This window comes from Lampetra planeri, chromosome 40, assembly GCF_965212315.1.
Source record: "Lampetra planeri chromosome 40, kcLamPlan1.2.h2, whole genome shotgun sequence".
NCBI lineage: Eukaryota > Metazoa > Chordata > Hyperoartia > Petromyzontiformes > Petromyzontidae > Lampetra > Lampetra planeri.
The window spans coordinates 7,284,174-7,301,747 of record NC_136146.1 but is presented as its reverse complement, the minus strand read 5'-3'; the positions used below and the strand labels follow the sequence as shown (position 1 = coordinate 7,301,747).

The window sequence follows — 17,574 nt, the reverse complement described above, 5'->3', positions numbered from 1 at the left end:
CTCACCGAGATCGGGTGCTCAACAAAACGTGTTGGCATCCATCGGTCAAAACACATCATGGCTCCTGAACCATTGTGAGAACCAGGTGAAACTCACCTGAGTTCATCGCCCGAACCAACGGTGGAAATCCCACGTTTATTTACCAGGGGACCACATTTTGTTCGAAGGATGGGTAATGACCCCCTGTACCAAGCGCTGCCGTCGGTGCCGCTTGGTACATCGCAGCACACGGCTCCCACCCCCGTGTGCCCCACCGCGGCACCACGATTGCAGCACAGGGCGCGCCCTCGCCCAGACTCCGCACGGCCAGGGCTCCATTAAACGGTTCCGTGTCGCGCCACCTCGCTACAGCTGCGCTTGCCGGGTGCAGCCGTAGTGGTGCGCAAGGCCCGGAGCCTCACAGTTGCTGCAGTCCCACGTGTGCGTAACATGACGCGTGTAGGTAGGTCACACACTCGCCATTCGATCCGTTCTCGTAACTCAGCGGTTTTAGTGTTTGGTGCCACCCGGGCACCGGTCCGTTGCACGGTCCACCAGCGATGACTGCACGTCTAGCGTGGGTTGGTCATGTCTGTCGTAATAATGCCCTTGATATCACACCACTGGATTGTTGGATAGAGTTGATTCAAGTTTTGGGTTGAGATATTACAGTTGTAAGGTTGTGTCACAGGGTCGTGTCGTAGGTTCGTATTGTGTTTAGGAGTCATGTCGTGAAATCGTGTCATTGGGTTATTTCGTAGGTTTGTGTTGATTCGTAGGGCCGTGTTGTAGTGTTGTGTAGTGTCATAGTGTTGTGTCGTAAAGCCGTGTCAGGGCCGTACGGTGTTGTAGGGCCATATTGTAGGGTTTTGTTGTAGGGTCGAGCCACGTTCTAGGGCTGTGTTGTTGTGGGGTCGAGCCGTATTGTTGGGCTGTGTTGTAGGGTAGTGCCGTGTTGTAGGGTAGTGCCGTGTCGTAGGGTAGGCCGTGTCGTAGGGTAGTGCCGTGTCGTAGGGCCTGGTTGTAGGGCCGTGTTGCGTGGCGCTTCGGCGCCAGTTTTGGCCTCGTGAACTCACGGTCTCCGCTCTCTGTGTTGCAGATCCCAACTCCTCGCGGAGCCCAACGGCTCCTCGCCGCGCCACCTTCGGCTCGCCGGCCGCCTCGGTCCCCACCGGCGCTGGCGGCGGCTCCACGCTGCCCCCCCGCGTGGAGCGCGGCGCCGACCCCCACGCGGCCCGGCTCCATGCGCGCGAGCGCGTGAGAGACAGGGAGAGGGAGGCCGAGGCGAGAGAGCGACAGTGGGAGGAGAGACAGCAGGAGAGAGAATGGCAGCAGGAGAGAGAGAAGGAGAGGGAACGGGAAAAGGAGAGGGAGAAGGAACGAGAAAAGCAGAGTGCGCGGGAGAGGGAACGGGAGGATAGGGACAGGGAAAAGGAGAAGGAAAGAGAGAGGGAACGGGAAAAAGAAAGAGCACGGGAGAGGGAACGGGAGAAGGAACGGGAGAGAGAACGGGAGAGGGAACGGGAGAAGGAGCGGGAACGGGAGAAGGAACGGGAGAGAGAACGGGAGAAGGAGCGGGAACGGGAGCGGGAACGGGAGCGGGAACGGGAGAGTGTGCGGCAGGAGAGAGAGTTGATGGAGAGGGAGCAGGAGAGGCTGAGGTTCGCTCGGGGCAAGGAGCAAGACGGCGTTGTAGCCAGCAAGTCGAGCGTGCAGGATGAGGTCGACCACCAGTCGGTGAAGTATGTTGGAAAGCAGCAGCAGCAGCAGCTCCGGCCCCCCAGGGAGAAGACCGCGGACGCGCTGGACGCTGCCGCACAACGCGTGGAGCCGAGCAACGGTGGCGGCCGTCATCCACGGAGGACGGAGGGCGGCCCAGAGACTGAGTCGCCGCCGGGCCCGGGGTCGGCGGAGCGAGGCGACGCGAGGCCTCGCGTGGACAGCGCGAGCTCGGGCTGGACCGACGATGGCACGGGCCGCAGGACCCTGGCGCCGGGGCCCTGGAAGGTGCCGGCCTCCGACAAGTACCCGGCTCCGCTGAAATCGTCACGTGGGAAAGCGAGCAGGAAGTGAGGCGCCAGGTCGATCGGCGCCGCTCGGCAGCGGTGGTGCCCAGAGACAGCGACAGCCGCCCGCCCGTGCATTGACACGGAGGACCCAAGGGCGTGTGGCCACTGACCAGAATTTAACTTTTTTTGTACAAGTCTGGGGAATGTCACCGTGCGTTGTGTCGCCATGGCCTCTGTTGAAGTGATAGCTGTGGCTACAAGGGCTAAGTAGTGTGAGTGAAGCGGTTTATTGTGGGTACAGCACTGCTGATGACTGCCACGGGGACTGCACCATCCCTGCTCTCCCTCTAGAGTTTGACTCCATCTCCCCACCCAGACCCCTGAAGACGCCACCGGCTCCCCTCTGCGTCCACCCTCTCTGTCGCAAGACGCCGCAGGCTCAGGGACACGGCAAGAGTCCCAAACGAGACTCCGCTGTCTTCTCGGTCACGTGGCCCACTCGGCACGCGTCCCGCCATCTGCGGTGATGGGGGGAGCAGTCGTTTCTGGTTTTCACAGATACTGCATGAGAAGGCGAAGTCACACAATTATCACAACCTCAACAACCTTTACTCGAACGCTCGAATCATTCCACAGGGTCCCATGGCCTTTCGCGGGGGAGGTGAAATGCGCTCCGCGTCCGTGAGCGTCTTCCCCATCACGGCTCCCGGCCGTCTCGCCGCTCGTCATCGCCACGAATTCTTCATCAGCGTCCGGCGGCGGGTGTCGAGGTGTCGTGCTCCGTGCGCGACGCCCGTGGCCAAGTTAGGCAAGGGATGGTCTCCCTGCGCGATGCGCGGTGAGGTCGGCACAGCAGGGCGCCGATCTCTGTCGCCGTCTTCACAACCGTGGCGCACCGGCCGGACCGCGACGAGGATTGTCGCTTCCATCTGGGATTTCGGAAGGGGTGGGGGGGGGGCTTCCCAGAAAATGTAGAATTTTTCTTAAAATAAAAAATAATAGTAAGCAGAAGCAGCTCCTCTGAGATGTAGTTCTACTTTACATTAATAATGCACATAAGCAGATGGGAAATATAAACCTGTCGCTAAGAAATTTTAGCAAATATGCACGTGACATTTTCTATGCTTTGTGGAAACTAACTCAATACAGAGTTGATTTAAAACTCAAGGGATTCACACTAATAACGCAGTAAGCAATGGGAAGTGATGTAAGTTGATTTACAGATGTGAATCTCTGTACGGCAGTTGCAGCCCAGGATGCGTGTGGATTGGCTCACTGTCATTGGCTGATTCAGAGAAGGCAGGAAGAGACTCTCACCCCCTCCTTGGGCAATGCCACCTGGTACAGTGGAGCTGTTTGCCTCGCTCTACGCAGGAGGCGGTGAGAGCAATCGGACTCCCGAAGGATGGCACCATTGTGGACCAGAGGAAGTCTGCGTAGCTCCGTGTGCGACGCACGCTACGTCACCGCGGTTGTGACGGATCGGGCGATCCTATGCTTAAGTGCATGTGCATGTCCGTGCGTGTGTATGCGTGTGCCCATCGGGCAAGCCCATGTGCACATTTCTGACATTTTATCAGAAAGTGCTGCCTCCTTTAAAGGACTGGCCTGGCCCATTCGTTTCTATTCTGTATGGAGATGGTTTTTATGAAATAATGCACGCACTGAGACGGTGGTTATGAACAATAGTAGCATTTGCACTGAGTGCGCGTGAGGCGCTTGACTAGACCGAGGCCTCGGTTTAACGAGCGACGCAGGTGGCGGGCACGGCAGTCAACGCTCCCGGCGTCACGTGTGGACGCGCGTGTCCCCTGGGGAGGTCACCAATGGGACTCGTGTCCACTACGCCAACCGTGGTCACACGGGGTCCGCGTGTGCAAGCAACAGCAGCAGCTGTTTACGACGATCAGCTCCACGCTACCTCAATCGCCTGTTCACTGGCACAGGTGCTCGCACTCGGAGTGGGCTTGCTCTGGCCAGCACGCCCGTTCAAACGGCGTCCATTCACTTACGGCGTCAGCGTGATTTTATCCGATCGTTTGCACAGAGCTCAAACGTGTTCCTGTGTGGACTCCGTCGTACAATGTCCCACTGCACCTTGCATTTCAGCGTTTGGCCTTGAGAGGGTCATTGTTACGGCATAAACAATTATCGGTCAAATAGCATTGTTTGCCGCACTTCTGATTTGCACAGTTGGCTACGTATGGTGCGAAAGAAGTTCATACCAGTTGACTGGTTTCTAATTTATTTGGGACTCTGCTACCCTTCCACCAAACTGTTTAGAGGACATCCGCTCCCACTCACACTGGGGATTTAAACGTTTGAATTGATATCTCCTTAATTCTGATTAAAGAACCAGGCGAGGTTTTCTCCACCCACTGAGAATTGTCATCAACTGGAAAAACCATTCAAGAACACGGGGTCAGCTGCAGATGCCGGACTTTCAATCCCATTTAATGGGACACCCAGCCGCTCACCGAACGTTTAAGTAATTTTAAAAGGGATTTATTAAATAGCTCAAGTAACATGAATTCCTTTAGCCGAGCAGTTCTCTGTATAAACAGAACCCTTTGCGCAGTTTTGACAGAACTGATCCTTATCAGCAAGGTGTCACCTGTGAACTTGTGATGAGCCCTAACACTCGGCCATTCGCGAGGCTCCTGCGCATATCGAAATCCGTTGCTGCTGCTGCATGTTTCAAGTTAATTTTGTTGAACCAGTTGAGAATCCAAGAGACCAGGATGAGTCTCAATTGCAAGTAACCCGGGGCATTAGTCTCCCAGTAAGGCCATGATTGCTGCATGTGATCCAAATTGAGTAATTTGCGGTGTCTTTTTTTCACCCTGACGCCAGCACACAATGGCCTACTCTTTGCGAATGATGACACGGGATCTTTGACGTCGATCGATAAGCAGAATGCGCGTATTATTACGGTTGTTCCACCAGCAGTAATAACCAGGGCGGCCACTGGATGCAAAACGGAACCTGTGCAAAAAGCGGCGAATGCGCCACCCCTTGACCACCTGTGCAACTAATTTATTGTTTGGCAAAAGATGACGAGGCAACGTCTTCTGAATAACTTACCGAGGTATGGAATGGAAAGAAAATTATTAACAATTCAGGCCCAAGCCTTGCTGATGAGAAGCAATGATGTCCAAACATGATCAGGGATGCCGGGTTTTGTGAATTCATTGTATTATTTCCAAAGTGTATAAAGTATATCATCTGGATCCTAGGTTAAGCCACTGCACTTGGCCCCTGTTTAGGTGGCGAGGTTTTGTCCGGCGAGTTCCTCGAGTGTTGTGTGAGCCGTGTGAGACGATCCGGGGTCGGTGTGAGCTGCCCTGGCAGAGTGTTGGCCGGCTCGATCGCTCGCAAACTCGTGCGCGGTTCCCCGCAGCGTCCGCTGCAGTTTGCTCTCCTCTCGGACTCGGCTCTGGGGATTGCACATTCCAAGCAGTTGTCGTGGTCCTCTAAATGCACCTCTCGCTTTGATAGGAGCGCCAGGCCTCTCGTTTCGTGGAATCGCACCTCGCTCCCACGTGTTGTCTATTGTGGGGCGAGGGCGGCGAGCTAGGGAGGGCGAAGGCGACGAAAGAGCGCCTTCTCAAAGTTCTCTGGAGGTTTGACAATTGGCGTAGTCGTGGCCAAAGGTGGCACTGTGAAGGATGTGAATGCACCGCTCTTGTGGGGTGATGACGACAATCAACGTGTAAAGCTTTATCTCAAAAACTCGAGCCATTCCCCCCCCCTCCTCCTTTGTTTTCCAGCAAAGCCTTCTGGTCGCGCAATTCCCCGTTCTCTAGCACCGTGGCCTCCGTTCCACGCGACCGCGTCTTCTCCGCACAGTGCGAGGCTCGGATCTCAGATGCGGTTGCGACGCATTGTTTTTTTCCCAGCGCGGTTTTATGTCTGCAAGCATGCGCGCATGTGTGTGTACGTAAACACACACACACGAGTGTGGTTTGGCTCCAAAATGCAGAGACGGCAGCACTTGGACATGCTCTTGAGACAACGAGCATAGTTTTGTTATTGAGTCTATCCCGTTGCTTAACGCGCATTCAGTATGCGGCGAGTACTAAAATTGCACTTTACAAGGTGACGTGCTGCCTTGGAAATGTCTGGTATGGGAGTGCGATTCCAGCCGAGGCAAACTACAGAGCCGAGCTCGGCACCGTGGCGTTCACGCGTCGGGCCACGCCGATTTCACAAGTCGCGCTTTGAGATCACGAACATTCCTGGGCGCACCTCCCCACCCCCACAGGCATCGTGACCATGCGTGGCCCGTGCATGCGCGACCTCGGTGGATTCACTTGCTGCGTTGACCATATTGATTCTAAAGCAACGGAACCCTTGAGTGTCGCTTCTGCTGCTGCTGCTGCCAGGGCCACGAGGATGGGGTCAACCGAAGGGCATCGCTTATTCCTTGCCACGCGGTCCGCTCCTGCACCTCCACTCGTCTACCCGACCCCGTCCCTCGCACCAACATTCCGATCGTTTCTCCACGCTGAATGGGAAAAGCAGCGGCCACTGGGTTGCTAGGTATGGTCGTCACCTGTCAGGATTTGACCTGGACATTCTGGGAAATGGAAACGCAGTCTGAAAAAGGTGGTAACCCTAGTGCTAGGCCTGGCTGACGCGTGTATTAAGCGGAAAGCTCCCTTAATGGACACGGATTTAGACAACAAAGGGAATTCCTCATTCGAGTTTTTTTCATATTCTGCATAAACACCGTGGGATTGCTTCTCTTGACAACACTGGGGTATGGTGAGCGGGTGGTGATGCTGAAGTCCTGAGCACAGCTCACGCAAAGGGGAGCACACCGAGTGACGTGCAGCTGTAGCCCAACACCACCGCACGTCCACACCTAGGTAGGTTCCATCCTCGTGTCCCTTGTATATTATTCCTACCATGGTACTCGTTGTTTATACTATCTGTATACTGCATATGCATGTAACGAAGGTGCGGCGTGAACGACAACATTTGGAACTTGAGATTTTTACATGGCCACGAGTTGGCGTTAACGTGATTGCGCGCTGTATCGAGCGGGTGGGGCGTCTTCTGTGCAATGCCGGGCGGCGCCGTGTGGCCCCGCGGGTCACCACCCACAGCACCGTGGCACGCGCCCCGTCGGGAAATGGCCAACGGGACATTTTCCCTCCTTGTGGGGGCCACCATACCCTGCTGGTCCTCTGGGCTGCATGGGCACCGGCGCTGTGGATTTGTGGTGCCCCAGGCATAGGGTGGGGGGCCCTGTGCTGTGGGGAGGCACACGAGGAAGTTGTTCTGCTTGCCCTTGAATGCGCTGCGCATTGTGGATTTTGGTAAAAATCGTATGTGCAAACACTTTATATGAATGGTTAATGCTCGTGCGCGCTGCTGCCCGGGGTGGTGAAATCCGGCGTCCTATTGTGCAGGATGGCAGCGTTAGGCTCTGGCGAAGTTTATTCCATAACGGTACAAGGTGTGGGACGCTAACTGTTGAATTCTTATATTGATTACGTATATATTACAAAAGGACTGGATTCCTTGAAAAATCTCATTATATTCATAGGTGAATAGACCAAATATGTTATGTTTATTTGTTTAATGAAGAGTGTTTTTAATGTTTTGTATGGCAGCTGGTAAGTTTATATTTGAAACAATGGAAATTCTGATGATTTTGACTAAATATATAAACAAAGAATATTTTATGCTAAAAAGTTATACCCAAAATGCAACTTAGTGGTGTTACCGGGGCTGTGATCCATGCAAACGCTACAACCACTGATTTCTTATTCCAAGCCATCGTTTTCCAACTTAAATTTGCTAACCCATCTTGAGCAGGCAGGCGGTGAGCCACTGCGTTTAGAGGTCACCGAGTGCGGGGTCTGGTCGGGGGAGTGTGTGGGACCGGCTCTACCTGCACTTGTATTCACTTGCATTTACTCGCCGCGTCTGCATCCTTCTGGCTCCTACTCGCCTGCCTCGCCGAGCAAACGGCAGCAGCAGCAGAAGGTGCCTTTGGCAATCAGCACAGGCGTGCCACGGTCCGCGCAGCTGTGTTTACACGAGGGCGCCAGGCCACAACGGAATTGCTCTCAACCAAACCAATTCTAACTGGGGTTTGTTTAGGTTTAGAAAGCCCTGTCAAAGTCCATCCCCTTACGCCACCACTGCCCATACCCACGTGGTTTTATGTTTATACGACCACAATCTCGAATTCGGACATGCCACTTGTAGTAATCTCCCGTTGAATCTTGTTTTTTTTAAAGCAAAAGTCCTACAAAATGTCCACCCGACAGAGAACCTCCCTGATGTAAGGAAGCCCTGGTAATTTCTAAGCCTGCCTTTCGACCTTCCCTCCCTGTCTTCCCTGGAAACGCTAAGTCCTCCCCCGTCACATCAGAAACTGCTTTAGGGCTGCCAAGCGTTTGTCTCCAGTCCACGTTGGGAACTGAACCTGCAATTCCATTGCACGTTCTGATCAAGTCGGTGTTCCGAAGCGCCCTCGTGTAGGCACAGCTTTTAGTCTCATGGAACTGTACGATCGCACTGCTTTATGCAAATGTTTTCTCCTGGTACTCTGGTGTGCTCGCGACACAAACATGTAAAAAGAAAATTCGCTCGCGTCTCGATTGGTACACGGATAAATAATTGCCTAGCCCTGCGAGGCTTCCCAGGGTCATCCGCAACTTGTATTTAACTTGCATCCTGTATTCACACTAATCACTCTGGACATGCGTGGGGAGGGGGGCATTGCAGGTTATTATGGACACATTTCTTTAAAGCGACCAAAATTACGTGTACAGTTTAAATGGTTTCTCTTCAATTGTTACATTTTCCGTTTACAAGACCCACCTGCAGACTGCATTGGTAGAGTGTCATCTTTTGCAAACTGCTTACAGGTCACAGCCTTGCACCCTAATATATTTTTACTGTTATTTACCGAGTGTATTCTGTATACATGGACCCAAGCTTACGGAGTGATGAATTATTTGAAATGCGCAATCTCGTCTGCTCTGGTTTAGTTTTGTGTATACGGATTAAACTTCACTCTCGGACAGCGCGCTATTTCCCCACTCGTTTATTAATTTCGCGGCTTTACAGCGCGGAAGTGACAGGCCCAGCACTGCCCGTGCTGCGCTGAAGCCGGCGGGTCAGCTCAACGCAGGTCCGCCGATTTGTAAATCAGATGTTGCAAACGGAAGCATCCTGGAGAAACTTGACGATGCACAAAAGCGCCAATGTCCAGAAAATACCAAGGAGGGCTAAGTGTGGAGAGATGCAAGAAAATTACGAAGAGTGGATTTCACCCTCGCTGATGAAGCCACGATGTAAAATCAAATGTGGGATAGAGGTTTTTTTTTTTGCAGGACACCGCTCAAATATTGATTTGAATCTCAAGTCAACATTGTGAGTGCACTGAGAACAGCGGACTGAACCTGGTCGGAATCAAAACAATGAATTAATGAGGCAAAAGACAGCGCAGGCTGTTGCACTTTTGTAAATCCAAACTTGACAATGAAAATAAGAGCAATGTGCACAAAGGCTGCTTTTAACGAGGCCAGACTACCCGCTGACATCAATCAAAAACATAATGAACACAATGAAACAAAAATGTAAAACTAAGATCCATGTACGATTGGAATAACATTGAGGGACAAAAAGAGGAACACGTGATTCGGGGAACATTCACAGGTTATTGGAGCGATCCTCCAAACCGTTGGCAAAAGTGGATTTGGGCAGGACGCATCGCGAGAAGGTGCAATTTCCGGTGGTCAAAAATTTACGGAGTGGCAATGGAGGAATGGAGTGCATTTGAGGGGAGGTCCATGGCGATAGAGCAGTAAAACCAGTTCTTGTGCAGGTGTCAGGTTATTAGATGGCAGGATCACGAGAGATGGCAGCTTTGAGGCCTTCATCAGCGAATTACCATGACTGGTGATGGAGAAGCACTCTTAACTGAAACTCATTACTGAGAATGAGCGTTTTAATATTGCGTCATTCATCCAAGCTGCATATCACAACACCGCGTAATCCGCAAACATGGAGGTGCATATAGATTAAGGTGTTTTGGCCAGTCAATGATAATGTTTGAGAGTAAACTCGAGCACTGCACGAGGGGGGTAACACTCCATCCGATACAGATGAGATATATTTGTTCACATTTTGCTGTACCGCATATTCCTTGATGCCTACAGGAAGAGTTTTGCAAAATGTCGTGCAATCCACCAACCCTCGCTGCCTCCATAGTGCTGGATTACAGGCCATGTGCATTGCCACTGCCATCACCTGGTTAGTTGGCAATCAAAATTCAAACAATTAACAAAAACGGTGATTTATCTTTAGAAGACCTGAACACACGAGGAATTCATGAAAAAGTACACGTGGGTTGCAGGTCTTTCCCCTACCACAAAATATAAAAGATCCCCCATATCACCTTGACTAATGGGGAAGCGTTATCGAGCAGACTAGTGCACTCGTGCTAATGTGTGGACACCTGCACCAGGTACTCCTTTATGGCCGAGTCGACCTAGAGATTCAAAACCCGTTCAGATATTTGTCACGGATGTTGGCTATGAGCGGGAATCTAACTCGGTTCACCAGGTCCTTAACGCAGTGCGCTAACCGCTACACTCCCGCTCCACGCACGATCGCATTCACATAGACGCTGCTCCCTCCCCCCATCCTGGCGACGCTCAGTAGAGCTTGAGGTGTCCCGTGACGCGGTCGACAGCGCCGGCGGGTCCGGGTCCGACCCCCAGCACCGTGCACGTCCCTGGCGCTACCTGCGTGCGCCCGGCGTCGCGCACCAGCGACACGGGGAGGCCCAGGGCGCGCGCGTGCGCCAGCAGCTCGGCCAGACCGACCTCGTCCGGCACGCGCGTCACCACTTTGGCCTGACCGCCCAGCTCCCAATGGCGCAGGGCGTCAGCGTGGCGCGCGCCCGCCTGGCGGAACGCCGAGACGGCCGCGTGCGCGCACTGCGCCGCCACCTTGCCCTTGCCCATCTTGAGGTCGGAGCGCACGACCAGCACGAGCTTCCACTCCCCGCCCTCGCTCATCACCTCCGCCGAGTCCCCTGCTCCCTGGGCTCCCTCCGCAGAAGGGTGCCCGCTGCTGCCCCCCGTAGCCGAACCCGGACGGGCGCCGCGGCCTCGCAACAGCAGGCAGAGGCAGTATCCGCACCCGAGGCCGGTGAGGAGAGAGAGCGTCACGGGGGATGTGAGCACGTCCATCCTGTGCAACAGCAGCACGCACTGGGGTCGTCACTCTTTCCACAGACCGAGCCCGGGCACATTTCTCCTCGGTCAACCTCGATCTATCAAAACTGCAATAAAGTTGAACACAGTGAGTGAGCGGGTAATAGTCCTTGGGCCAGACCAGATATCAGTACCACCCAAGGTGGCAAAACTTCAATGGTGCCATTTTATTTGTTACACCAACAGAAGTAAAATCATACATGACCTTTCCAAATGAGCAGCTGTTTATTTTTTCTCGCAGGAAACCTGTTTTTGCACCTATCACAATCACACCTATTTGCCCGGACGTTACAAATAAAACATTCCAACACCTCTGCTGTTAATTAAGACAATAAATAATTGCCAAAATGGATGTTTGTCCCCAAGGCATGTATTTAATATATTTTATTGCATTTATTAATGCTTGTTCTTCAATTTCAGTGACTTAGTTAAGTCTGGAATAGATTGGTGCTATCTGTTTTCCTTCTGTTTCTAGCAGCTTGTTTGCTCATCATCATTTACTGGCAGGTGAGGCAAATCCTGGTGGTTCTGTATTATTTCTGTTCAGTCAAGATATCTCAAGTGCTAACTTTACCATCAATGTATTGTTAATGTACCTGTTAAGAGTATTAGTTAAGGCCAGGTACTACAGACAAAAATAAAAAACGATTTGTTCAGTTTGTCAATTTTTTTTATATTTTTTATAATTTGCTTCTATAAATAACATGTGTAGTGGGTTGTATGGAGAAGGAGTCTTCTTAGGAGGCAACACGTATTTAACAATAACACACAAGGTCTCTAACACGAAGGGGTAATGTCCCCCTTCTACCCAACAACCTAAGGAGGTACCACGGCCTCCGGGGTCAAGTGCCCTAGCCACTGGGACCAACCACTCTCAGCCCTCCGGCTAACGGGACCTCGGGGAGGCTGACCCGACCCAGCCAAGGTCCTCGGTACCGACCGCTGGCCCACTCAGACCCGGCCCTGAGAAGGACATCGGGTCCGGGGTTCTTCAGGGTCCTAGCCTACTGACCACTGGCCTCACTGAGCTCCGGCCCTTAGAAGGACGGCGGAGCTTGGGGTATAGGGTCCTGTCTTCAGGCGACCTCTTGGGTCTTCGGCTTGACGCTGACCCAATAATTTGCTGTCTTTTCTTGGATTTTCTGTTTGCACATAGTCACTTTAAGATGCTTTCTTGTTCATGTTTTTTGTTTGTTGCGGTTGCACCCGATTCAAAAGCCGAATGGCTCACAGGGCTATACCTAATAAATAAATAATAAAATATAAATACATGATCTTGACCGACTCTAGCTGCTCTGGGGTCCGGCTTTTATGGGGCTCCCAGGGTCACTCCGCCCCTGGCCACGCCCAGTCTCTGGAACCTTCTGGAAGGACCTAGATTGTTGCGCAATCCCCCAGCCCCCACCGGGGGCCTGGGGTGTCCCCCTCTGGTTCCTAACCGACCCCCAGGTTGCCTGACCCACAAGTCCTACTGAGTACAGACCGGACCCGCTATTGCCCCCTGTTGGGCCCTGACTGGAGGTACATGTTTAACCGTAGTGGTGGCCGGCGTATGACGCCCGACAATTACCCACCACACATGCGCACAATTATTACCAATAACTTTATTGGTAATAATTCATTAAAATCATAAACTAACTATATTTTACAAATATTTTACGATTTTACACAAACTTCGCCAAGTAAACAAAGCCTTAAATTAGCATATTCTTAGGTTTTTTCGGTAAAGTCACGTAGGTAAAACATTAAAATTAATAAAAGTCAAATAAAATAAAAATCATTTTTATTTTATTTCACTTTTATTAATTTTAATGTTTTACCTACGTGACTTTACCGAAAAAACCTAAGAATATGAATCCTTACAGTCACGAAAGCTTCAAACCTTAAATGAGCGTTTTTTTGCATATTTCATCGCAATTTATCTCCGCATTTTAAGAAATAACCTAGTTGAATTGCATATCATTGACCAGCTTATTCTCTGGAGCAGATGTCTCGCTTAGTCTTGTTGACTATTGACTTTGCTGTCATGGCAATAAGAGGGGGAACACAAGTGTAGAACTCTCAAATCTCATTGCTACGAGCATCACAATGCCAGAAATGGCATTTTGCATGCCGAGTTTGACAACTCACGTTTCATAATAGGTAAAGCCACATCATTCTACATACTGCTTCCTACTTGGAGTAGCTTGAAATGTTCAGAGGGATTTTTTAAATATCTTTTGTCATTATCATTGTATGAGGTATTATATCTATGCAGGTTACACACATGCAGTAACCAAAAACTGCAGGATGATCCAGAACCTCACTTTGAACTCGGAGAGTCAAATGACGAGATAGACGAGCAGTTTGATGAGCGACACAGTGTGGTGATTCTGATGGTATTACTGTGGTAGTTGCAGTATACATTGATACAGTGTGGTGATTCTGGACTTGGTTACCCTTGTTAACACCATATAAGTACACACAGAGCTTGATAATAATGTAACCTTCACATATACCTATCACTAACGATATATATGGGATTACATGTATCATTGACTAAGTATATGCGAATGTGTATTATATTCAAGTAGTTCCTGACCTCACTATGGTATGCCTAATTATCCTGTTTTCCTTGTGTATTAAACCAATAAAGACCAGCTTGTGACCTAACTGGCTTTGGTCGACGTAGTTTTTCAGTAATAATTCCCATTTCATCGTTCCGGACGCCTGTCATAGGGTATGGGTATTAAATTCATGGTAACTACAAGCTGCCATTCCGCAAAGGTTATAACAACAACCGCGATTCGCCACTAAGTGGCGGTGACGTCACCACGACGCTTGTGCCAGGCCATGTGCACCTTGAGGCCACGTGAAGTCTCGAACGCCCGTTGGCAGTAGGTCATGGGGCAGACCCAGCAGGTGCCACGGATCGACTGACTGAGATGACCGAGATGACTGGCTGATGCACTACCTGTGCCCCCTACTGTGCCAACTCGCTGTGCTTTAGCCACCCGGCGCTCAGCTCGTTGTTGTGAGCGTCGCTACTCCGCCCTCCGTTGTTGTTGGAGGGCGACTGCCTCCAACTGCGAAAGGCTGGTAACCCCTCCACCTTCAATAAATTACCACTAAACCACGACTAAAACACAAGTATATATATAGATTTCGATTTAAAGCTTTCGTGATTGCAGGGATTCATCTTATTGGTTCTTTCGGTAGAGTCACGCAGAAGGGAAATAATAAAATCATAAAAATAAAACATAATAAAATAATTCTCACGACGTTTCGGCCACAACGCAAGCAGCCGTCCTCAGGTGAAGAACAGGTCTGTCGGAAAGACAGCGTCTGAATGGGCACCACCAGGCTTGGCAGCGTGTATATATATACACACACGCAATTGTTACACATCCCATGAGCCACGCGGCTCTTCCTCCTGTGAGCGCATCACTTCAGCAGCATTGGTTCAGAACAAGCAGACGCAGGGAGGCATCATCACCACCACCACCACCACAGTGGCCATGCACTCGCCCCGTCACTCCAGACGCAGTCACGGGGCCCATCAAACCGCCTCGACGTTACAAGTTGAGCTGTCGCTCGACATCCACGCGAACACAGCACGGGCTGCACCGACATCCAGCGTCTCATCAGCAGCGGCAGAGCCAAGCCTGCTTGAAACAATGGCCAGATGCGTGTGTAACATTATACAACGGCGCAACAACAACACGGGAACGCAGTGAAACTCACTGTACAGCGCTCCCTCTCACTGTACCCGCCCTGGTGACGTCATCAGCCAAGCCCTTCTCCGAGTACGCGCGGTAACGACGTCACGCGCGGTAACGACGTCACGCGCGGTAACGACGTCACGCGCGGTAACGACGTCACGCGCGGTAACGACGTCACGCGCGGTAACGACGTCACGCGCGGTAACGACGTCATCCCAAAGTGTGCTGTGTGACGTCACGTCACGCACGGTAATGACGTCACGTCACGCAACGGTAAGACGTCATCCCAAACTGTGCTGTATGACGTCACGTCTCGCAAGGGGCCGCGCGCGCACGCGCTGAGCTCTGATTGGACGCGAGGGCAGGCAGGGGATGGGCCCCCCCCTCGTAGCATTTTGCAGCGGTGCAGCTCCCGGGGCCCCGGGTGGGGGGCCGGGTGGGGGGGGGCCTCGTCACCTTGACGACGCAGCGGGTGCGGACACAGCACGTGCCTCGGCTCGTTTGTAGGAACCTGCACACGCGTGTACACAGCACTATGGGGCCGTCCATAAATGACGTCACGCACCTGGGGGGGTCAGACATTTGTGACGATGTGTGACGATGTGTGACGAGGGGGGGGGGTGAGAAATGTGACGTCACATCAAAATGCGCAACTTTAAATAAATATAGACAACACGTTCTACTTAATTAAATAGACTTTTTAATAAATGTTTTCTCCTACAACATCAGAGTGCAGCGCCACATTAAATACGCACTACAATGACAATAGTTTAAAGCGATTTGAAGCATGTTTTATTTGGGGGGGGGGGGCAGAGCTTTGTGACGTCATATTTGAGGGGGTCTGCCTCTTTTGTGACGCCTGAGGACGACCGCTTGTGTTGCGATCGAAACGTCGTGATTTAATTTATTTTATACCTACGTGACTTTACCGAAAGAACCAAAGAGTATGGATCCCTACAGTCAAGAGTGGCCAAAGCAACCGGCCTGGGGCATGCTGGTTACGCGCGCGTGGTCAGTGTTGGGAGCAGTCTCGGCGTGGAGTCCCGGCACATTCCCACTACTGCTCACGTGAAGAATGTCTCAAAAAGAATTGTACAAATTTCTGTGAACAGTTACTCATTGTAACAAAAACATTCTCAACCATCAACACTGCACTAAAGTCATTTTCCCTCTACTTAAGTTATTCCCCCCTGAGTTAATATACGTTTAACCAACAGTCTGGGCGGTGTTCATGGTCTGTGTTGTCCAAACTCTGAGGTTAAAGCAGCCCAATCATTATCTTCAAAAAAGCCAATTCAAATTCGGGAGTATCGTTTTGTTTGTACAGCGCTTCGAGATTTTGTTATTAAAGACGTTTCATAAAATCAAGATTATAATTGCCAATTACCAATCGCTTACCATCACCCCCCCCGCCAAGGACGATAAAATGAGCAGTGTACGATGAAGCTGCACTGCATGTTTCAGTTTTTCAGGTTTCATTTATTAGGAAAGAGCCCTGTGAGCCATTCGGCTCTTGAATCGGGTGCAAACACAACAAACAAAAACAAGAAAACATCTTAAAGTGACTATGAGCAAACAGAAAAATTCTCATGTTAGCAATGTGCCAGTGGTTAAGATATTCCATGGCACGTCGTCCAAAAATGTTGAATGTTCCACCTCCGATATTTAAAGGGAAACTGGGCCCTCTCGAGTGGCTTTTGACAGTGGCGCATTGCCATGCCCCATAGGCTGGTGCAGCAGTGTCTGGACGGGAGCCTCCCCATGTGTCACCTGGCACTACTGCCGTCAATCACAGTCCGTGTTGCTACCAAGAACTGCACGGGAGACCTGCGAGGCGGACTAATGCTCCGTCTAACACGGCACGGGGACAATGTCCTTGACTCTCGCATTTCCTTCCCGGAGCACCGAATCCTTGTCCCACACCTCTTTATAAACATCTCTCTCCTCTCCCGCCAATACGTTCCTTTTGGGGTTTTCACCAAATCCCCAACTCGTTATTTTACAAGGCGTGGACCACACAACAGAACAACTACCCCTATAACACTGGTCAACACACTTTTTCTGGCATAAGGTATTTCAACGTTTCAAGGTAATTTTGGGATGCTGATTTCAAATCTGGCATCAGTTTTTGTCTATCACATCAGGTTTTTGAGATATCAAATATTGCATTTTCAATAAAATCTTCAGAAGAAAAATATTAAATAAATGTGGATATCTACATAAAATTATATTATAAACACACTATCCTAAAAATACAGCACCATATTTTAACACTAAAGCAGTCACTGACTCGCAACAACTTGCAATCATAAGTGACAGAGTTAATTTCGGGTAAAATCATTGAAAATGGGGTATGCCGATAGCATAAAAATTAGATGTGGTAGAGCAAATCTGAGATCAGATTTGGAATCAGCACCCTAAAATTAGTCTAAAACAGCTGCAAAAGTCCAGGCCAGAAAAAAATGTTTTTTTTGTTGACCAGTGTAATCATCGCCCACGGATGACACGATCACAGCGCCGTGCCTCTGTGAATCTCCGCCCACGTGTGTATGTGTGTGGCTTGCGCGCGTGTTCGCCGCGGTCTCTCGTAACAACGCGACTCGTTCGTCGTTCGGGGAACCCTCCCTCCCGCCCGTTGTT

The 17,574-nt window shown here is 51.0% G+C and overlaps 2 protein-coding genes across 6 annotated transcripts in view; one reads left to right on the top strand and one right to left on the bottom strand.

Moving 5' to 3' along the window:
- The window catches only part of LOC144731814 (membrane-associated guanylate kinase, WW and PDZ domain-containing protein 1-like), a 70,152-nt gene extending 61,116 nt beyond the window's left edge, over nt 1-9,036 (top strand). Inside the window, exon 23 of one of the 3 annotated variants that reach the window (XR_013588011.1) lies at nt 1,079-1,167. Coding sequence is in view for 1 of the 3 variants with exons in the window: in XM_078613075.1 (XP_078469201.1) it covers nt 1,079-2,052 (974 nt within the window). In the remaining 2 variants the exon portion in view is untranslated. Of the gene's footprint in view, nt 1-1,078 lie in introns of all 3 variants that reach the window. The other 2 variants (XM_078613075.1, XM_078613077.1) reach the window with 2 other exon arrangements.
- An 892-nt stretch (nt 9,037-9,928) lies between these two features.
- LOC144731815 (peptidyl-tRNA hydrolase 2, mitochondrial-like) lies at nt 9,929-15,190 on the bottom strand. Of its 3 annotated transcripts, none has more exons than XM_078613079.1 (2): nt 14,957-15,190; nt 9,929-11,210 (listed from the first exon to the last, which is right to left on the bottom strand). In XM_078613079.1, the coding sequence occupies exon 2, from the start codon at nt 11,207-11,209 to the stop codon at nt 10,670-10,672; it is 540 nt and encodes a 179-aa protein (XP_078469205.1). In that variant the 5' UTR covers nt 11,210; nt 14,957-15,190; the 3' UTR covers nt 9,929-10,669. The 3 variants fall into 3 exon arrangements, with proteins under 3 accessions (XP_078469205.1, XP_078469204.1, XP_078469206.1); XM_078613078.1 differs by lacking the exon at nt 14,957-15,190 and adding an exon at nt 14,492-14,950; XM_078613080.1 differs by lacking the exon at nt 14,957-15,190 and adding an exon at nt 14,074-14,479.
- Between the last annotated feature and the right edge of the window lie 2,384 nt (nt 15,191-17,574).

What these genes read in the sequence shown, in the direction of transcription:
- LOC144731815 (XM_078613078.1), bottom strand. Translation starts at nt 14,625, where the DNA reads ATGGGATGTGTAACAATTGCGTGTGTGTATATATATACACGCTGCCAA. An exon ending in TGCGTTGTGGCCGAAACGTC is followed by an intron (nt 11,211 to 14,491) that starts GTGAGAATTATT and finishes GCTGTTGCACAG; the next exon opens with GATGGACGTGCTCACATCCC.